The 7500-nt window shown below is 38.2% G+C and overlaps 1 protein-coding gene across 1 annotated transcript in view; it reads left to right on the plus strand.

The window, feature by feature from the left end:
- Window positions 1-3111: 3111 nt before the first annotated feature.
- Window positions 3112-7500, plus strand: part of LOC138866347 (myosin heavy chain, clone 203-like) — a 4541-nt gene continuing 152 nt past the window's right edge. The window contains exons 1-3 of the mRNA XM_070138860.1: window positions 3112-3326; window positions 3827-4011; window positions 6088-7500. The exon at window positions 6088-7500 is cut by the window's right edge and continues 152 nt beyond it. Coding sequence (XP_069994961.1) covers window positions 6527-6979 — 453 coding nt within the window. The 5' untranslated portion in view covers window positions 3112-3326; window positions 3827-4011; window positions 6088-6526 and the 3' untranslated portion in view covers window positions 6980-7500. The remainder of the gene's footprint in view (window positions 3327-3826; window positions 4012-6087) is intronic.

Here is a 7500-nt window from a genome sequence, read left to right on the forward strand (position 1 = left end):
TAGATGAGTCGGACCTTCTCTTTAGATTTTCTATAGCCAAGAAAAAACGAAAGCATACAAAGACTACTTACAGACAGTTCGTAGTCCCTGAGTGCCTGGTCCCTCTCATCCTCAGATACTCCCACAAATCATTAGAGGCAGCTCACGCTGGAGTTTCCGAAGCCGTTCGGCGTGCTAGGTCAAGGTTCTTTTTCCCCGTTTTTTTTTTTTCCTAGAGTTGTATAACACATTAAGAGTTGTGTCTGCCCATTATACAAAGGTCCATTATCCATGATCCTGTTGTATGACATCAGGGATGTCATACAACAGGATCATGGATAATAGATACCAGAAGGTATCTTGTGATACCTTATCGGGATTTATATCAACCCCCAGGGGCAACAGGTACATTCTAGTTTTCATTGATAACTTCAGTAGATTCTGTGAACCTGTTCCTATACCAGACAAGTCAGCCCACACCGTTGCTAGAGCTTTCTACAACAACATCATATGCAGATACCAGTCCCCTCAGCAGCTCAGCATTGATAATGGGAAAGAATTCTGCAATAATATGCTCTCAGAATTATGCAACTTAATGAATGTCAAGGAGGTTAACATCCTCCCGTACCGACCTCAGTCTAATGGTATTACGGAAAGACTGAACAAAACCATCTTAAACTTATTGATAACTATGATTTCTAACCATGATGATGACTGGTATCTCTACCGATCGTACAGTCAGCTATTAACTGCAATAACCATTCCTCATTAAGTGATATCCCCCATTTCCTGCTATTTAGCACTGACAAAAGACTCCCTTATGAGCTCTTGGAAGGGAAACCTGCCCCTAACTATGATAAGTATGCCAAGTCATTAGTTATCAGACAACAAAATGCTTTTAAATTAGTTAAGGAAAACCCAATTTTATCCAGGGACAAGATAATTGCTAACCAACATAAGACAGCAAGGATTAAGACAATTGAGGTTGGTGCATTAGTATTTAAGAGCATAAAGACTATACACTTCCCTATGCCAAAGCTCACTCCTATCTTTGATGGGCCCTAAAGGGTACTAAAGTGTCACAATAACAAGGCACTCTGTAAGTATTTTGTAGAACAGTTCTCCAAGTACTCTATGTTTGCAGATGAGTCTCATCCTCCTCTTATCAATTCTTCTGCTAGTGGCACCAATCTTCCTAGCAATTTTCTGAACCTCCCTGACGCCATTATAGAGGATCTAGGCGTCACTAACCATGTAGAAATAACTGTAGTACTAGCTCCTTTTTAGAATCCTCTTCATTTGCTACATTTCACCATACATATATCATGATAAGATTTTGAATGGTACACAGAGGAAGCTTCTCACTCACATCTTCAATCAACAGATGACTTGAGCAAACTCATTACTGGCAATCGTTCACGCCCTCGCCGTGCCCTCATAAATGCGACCGGAAACATTGCACATGCACTTTTTGGTGTCATCGACGAAGACACCCTTAACAGCCGTCTCGCTGAGTATAAGTCCACAATGCCATTGCAAAATTCGATTCTTCGATTCATGTATTGGATTATATTAATAAAAACATTAAGTAACTCTCCACTTTATGCTCTAGTATTGTGGAACAACTACATACCTTATTCAAGAATATCGCTAATGTACAAAGATTCACCCACTTCGGTATTAGTGTATTTTCTTATCAGTTAGCTATACATAATTTTATGAATGATGTAGAGCGCTTTTGTTTACATCGTTGGTCGGCGCTTATTTAGTTATTTCATATTTATTAATACATAATAATGTTTGCAAACATGTGTTTTCTTTGGCAAAATACTTTATCGTATATATATATATATATATATATATATATATATATATATATACATATATATATATGTGTGTGTGTGTGTGTGTGTGTGTGTGTGTGTGTGTGTGTGTGTGTGTGTGTGTGTGTGTGTGTGTTGTGTGTGTGTGTGTGTGTATGTATATATGTATTCTCTCTCTCTCTCTCTCTCTCTCTCTCTCTCTCTCTCTCTCTCTCTCTCTCTCTCTCTATATATATATATATATATATATATATATATATATATATATATATATATATATATATGTATGTACACACACACACACACACACACACACACACACACACACACACACACACACACACACACACATATATATATATATATATATATATATATATATATATATATATATATATATATATATTCTTGAGAGTGTCTGAAAATATTCTCAACTTTTGTCTCAACTCTGTCTCAAATGTAAGACAGGGTGGCAGGAGTCGTAAGTCATTTGAGAATCGTCACAGACTGTTTCACATTGGATTATAGGCCTATGTATTTATATGCGCATATGTGTGTGTGGATATATAGATTTGTGCGTGTATATGCATATATTCACACGTTCACACATATATACGTAATGATTGATTTGCGTGTGTTGTGCCAGCACGATAAAGTATTTTGCCAAAGAAAACGCATGTTTGCAAACATTATTATGTATTAATAAATATGAAATAACCAAATAAGCGCCGATCAACGATGTAAACAAACGACGGACCTATTTTTTCCTCCGACACTCAGAATTGTCTGAGACCTTTTGTGGATACCGGCCCAGGTCCACAGTCTGTCCTCTCGCCCTCACCATCAGCAGCTTCTCGAATACGCATACCGAGACCTGATTGGTTGACACCGGACACTTCACAGCTCGCCTATTGGACCGCAGGCTCCCCTCGTTCCGGGGTATCTGGCACAGCTCATCCTTTCTTAAGGCGCTGTCACACTATCACTTTTTCTGTCAATTTTTTGACAATTTCCTGAAGTTTTGTCAATTTTTGGTCGAATTGTCGTTATTCTGGTCAGACGATAATGATAGTTTCCGTCTGAAAACCGTTCCGTCAATTTTTTTAACCAAGCTATAATAGAGCTATAATAGAGAATGTTTGCATTTATGTTAAATAAAATTAATTGTACCATAGGAAATATGAAAATAAATTTAATATATATATTATAAAACAATAAATTATTAGGTATGAAAATTATTACTCATTGAAAATAAAATTTGTTTTAAGTGTTCGCAAGATTGTTTACATTCGTGAGAGCAGTGCGCGCCAATCCCCTTCAGATTCTACATCGCCATGGATTGTGCCTGTTCTGTTTGGACACGCCATTCTGAGGGATTCCTAATTGAAAATATTCGCCAGAATCGTTGCCTCTGGGATACCTGGGATGGCGGGTATTAAAAGAAGAAATTGAAGAGGAAGCCGTACAACGATACAACGTTCCTTCTCCGTGCCCGTTTCTCTGAACTCTCCAATGTTAATGCTGGTAAGAATAATATTGTATATATATACACGTCTCCCAAATCATTTATTTTGAGTTTATTTCATGATGACGTTTGATATATATTTGATATAATTTATACCGAATATGGCTGTATTATCAGATACTATATACCAGTGTGTATGCACCCAATTATTATGGAAGGTCAATAATAAGCAAATTTATGATTAATCTTAATGTAATGTATATTGCTGTATAAGAAAATGTATATATCTGTAACTACCTGGTAATTTTTAGGGTATTTTTTCTAATATGTCCGCATAATGGATCGTGATGATCTTGGTTTGGTTGGATTCCTCCCACTATGTAATTTCCAAATATACAGAAATTATTGTGCAGAACCCCCTCCCCCAATCAGCAGTCTAAAAATGGGCAGGAAGATTAGACAGTTTGTAACTTGGTTAAAGTCTCATAAATGTATTGCATTTTGTTACTCATGATATGCTGAAAACTTATTTTCCTATTTATTATTGTATTTTTTCCAGATCAGGTGAGGGCAAAATACAACATGAGAACCTACTTCCTGAAAGAGTACAGGAAAACTCAGGTTGCACCGAGTGGTTCAGCTGGAGGATATCAAACAAAATGGGAATTGTTTGATGCCATGTCCTTCGTCAAGGATACCATGAACATTTACCCCACAGAGTCAAGCCAGATCTTTTATACTGAGGTAAGGTTCATACTTTTTTTCTCAAGGTTACTAAGGTTGTTTTACCTTTAATGTGCAAAGCAGTTCCTTTTAAACTAGTAAACACACACACACACACACTTACACACACACACACACACACACACACACACACACACACACACACGCACACACACACACACACACACACACACACACACACACACACACACACACACACACACACACACATATAGGCGAGAAGTGTAATGCATCAGCGCAGTACAGCTCTTACATGTTGTTAAATACGGAGAGGTTTGAGCAATGGGTGGTCTAGTCTGCCAGCCATGGGTGTATGTAAATGTGTATAGTTCATGTTGAAAGGAAAATTTGTGTTAGAAAGTGAAGGAGAAAGTGAAAAAAACAGAAAAAGATAGTGTGGCTTTGTAAGCCGGGACGTGAGAGAGGAGAGGGAAGCGAGAAGTGACCGCGAATCCTGCATGGTAAGCGTTTCGCGCCTAGAGACAACTGGCGTGAGTACATCTCTGGTTTTTGTTTGTTTAATGAGGAACAACTGAGATCAGACGAGAAAAATGAAGTTAGCAGAAGCAGCAGTCAGAATTGAGGCTCTTGAAGCCAAGGTTGACAATCTGGTAGCAGAATGCCTCAAAATACGTGAAGAGAATGTGAATCTGAAGGAATTGGTAGAAAACCTACGTAGAAATACAATTCAGAGAGAAAATATGGAAAAATCTGACCTGAAAATTAAAGAACTAAAGCAAAAGTTAGAAGAAGCTGAAACCAAAATTGGCAGTGGAAGTGAAACCGAAGCCAAAAATCTACGTGAAAAAGTTGAGGAGGTCATTAAAGTTCAAGAAACTGTCGAACAGATTGAAAGTAATTTGTCAAACAGTCAAGCTCAAATAATGGAAGCAGCCAAGAAGATGACAGTTACATATGCAGATGTATCAAAGGTAAAGGAAACCGTGAATGAAATGGAAAAAAAGATAGAAAAAAGACATCAAGACCACAAAGGAGGAAATTAAAACACAACTTGCAGCAACGATTAAGAAGAACGAATTCAAATCCCACCTTGGGCAACATGCAAGAAATATTGCTAATTTGGCTGACGTAAACAAGGGCATAGTCATGCCAATGCCTCTAAAGTGACATCGAGAACTTATTCACGTGGAGTTGTACATGGAAAATGGAATTCAATACCAATAAATGCCACGTAGTCAGGTTTGGAGAAAGTAGAAATTGCCCACTATTCCAATACAAATTAGGGGACGCAGTATTAGACACAGCTGACGGAAAAAAGATCTTGGGATAATCATAAATAGAAACCTAAATCCAAATGACCATATAAATGGAAAGGTCCACAAAATGTTAGGACCGATTGCCAACATGAAGAGGGCATTCGTGTATGTGGACGAAGATATGGTAAAGAAGATAATTAAAGCAATCATACGACCAAGTACGGTGCAGTGGTATGGAATCCACACTTAAAGAAAGATATTGACAAACTGGAAAGAGTCCAAAGAGCGGCGACAAGATGGACATCTACCCTAAGAGATCTGAGTTACGAAGACAGACTACAGAAATTAGGACTTACTATCATGGAAGAAAGAAGGAAAAGGGGGGACATGATTATGCTTTTCAACTGCATTACAGGAAGAGTGAAGATAGATAAGGATGACTTTTTGATCTTGAACACAAGAACGAGAGGACGCAACAAAAAGTTGACAGTAAAAAGAGGTGATAAAGATGTAAAAAAATATAGTTTCCCAAACAGAATTATTGAATCGTGGAACAGTCTCCCCAATCAAGTAGTGTGTGCCAAAACTGTGCATCAATTTAAAAAGGTATATGATAATTTAAATATAGCAGACGGGACCACCTGAGCATAGCTCTTCTTCTGTATTCAAACAACTAGGTAAGAACACACACACACACACACACATCTTTTTATATAAATACATATTTATTTAATGTTCATGATATATAACCATTATTATTTTTTATTAGATTATTTTACTATTACATTTAAATTTCATTATATCAATTACTTTATTTTATACCATTGTACTTATATATTTTTTCTCTTCCCCTTTTTAGCCTGAAACATGCTCATTGGCAGTGATGGAAAACTTTTCAAGTTCATAGGATCTTGAAAAAGATTCACCAGGGTGTTTGGTGCTGGAACCGTCTGGTGTATTTTCAGGTGCAAGTTCTCTAGACAGCTCTTACATGTTTTTAAATACGGAGAGGTTTGAGCAATGGGTGGTCTAGTCTGCCAGCCATGGGTGTATGTAAATGTGTATAGTTCATGTTGAAAGGAAAATTTGTGTTAGAAAGTGAAGGAGAAAGTGAAAAAAAAAAAAAAAACAGAAAAAGATAGTGTGGCTTTGTAAGCCGGGACGTGAGAGAGGAGAGGGAAGCGAGAAGTGACCGCGAATCCTGCATGGTAAGCGTTTCGCGCCTAGAGACAACTGGCGTGAGTACATCTCTGGTTTTTGTTTGTTTAATGAGGAACAACTGAGATCAGACGAGAAAAATGAAGTTAGCAGAAGCAGCAGTCAGAATTGAGGCTCTTGAAGCCAAGGTTGACAATCTGGTAGCAGAATGCCTCAAAATACGTGAAGAGAATGTGAATCTGAAGGAATTGGTAGAAAACCTACGTAGAAATACAATTCAGAGAGAAAATATGGAAAAATCTGACCTGAAAATTAAAGAACTAAAGCAAAAGTTAGAAGAAGCTGAAACCAAAATTGGCAACGGAAGTGAAACCGAAGCAAAAAATCTACATGAAAAAGTTGAGGAGGTCATTAAAGTTCAAGAAACTGTCGAACAGATTGAAAGTAATTTGTCAAACAGTCAAGCTCAAATAATGGAAGCAGTCAAGAAGATGACAGCAACATATGCAGATGTATCAAAGGTAAAGGAAACCGTGAATGAAATGGAAAAAAGAAAAGAAAAAAGAAATCAAGACCACAAAGGAGTAAATTAAAACACAACTTGCAGCAACGATTAAGAAGAACGAATTCAAATCCCACCTTGGGCAATATTGTAGGTGGTGGGAAAGTCCAGAAGGGTGGGCTGGGAGATACCAAAGGTGGGGCCCTGGATGGTGTTTGGTTGATCAGTGAACCCAAAGCCTCTTGTAACTGGCTTACCTGACGTGACAAGGAGACGACATCATGTAAAGAGGATAAGGATGGGCTGGTGGTGGCGGTCGGTGGCCTGCTATGCATGTCTTCGGACCATGGCACCTGTAGGGTAGGCTGGGTGGTACCTGTGGGTGAGCCATGGCCGTGGGGTGGATGAGCATGAGCATGTTCCTCGGAGGCGGCCGATTCTGCCAGATCCTGAAGTGTAGGCCTACAAGATGAAGCCATGTTGCCTCTGCTAAAATATTTTCTTTTGTACTTTAAGTACTCACTGCGCCATGAAGTTCAACAGGGGGCAGGAAACACATATCTGTGTCATGTGTTTTATTGCTAACTGTTCATACATCAAATGCACAATCAC

Source organism: Penaeus vannamei, chromosome 25 (genome assembly GCF_042767895.1).
Source record: "Penaeus vannamei isolate JL-2024 chromosome 25, ASM4276789v1, whole genome shotgun sequence".
NCBI lineage: Eukaryota > Metazoa > Arthropoda > Malacostraca > Decapoda > Penaeidae > Penaeus > Penaeus vannamei.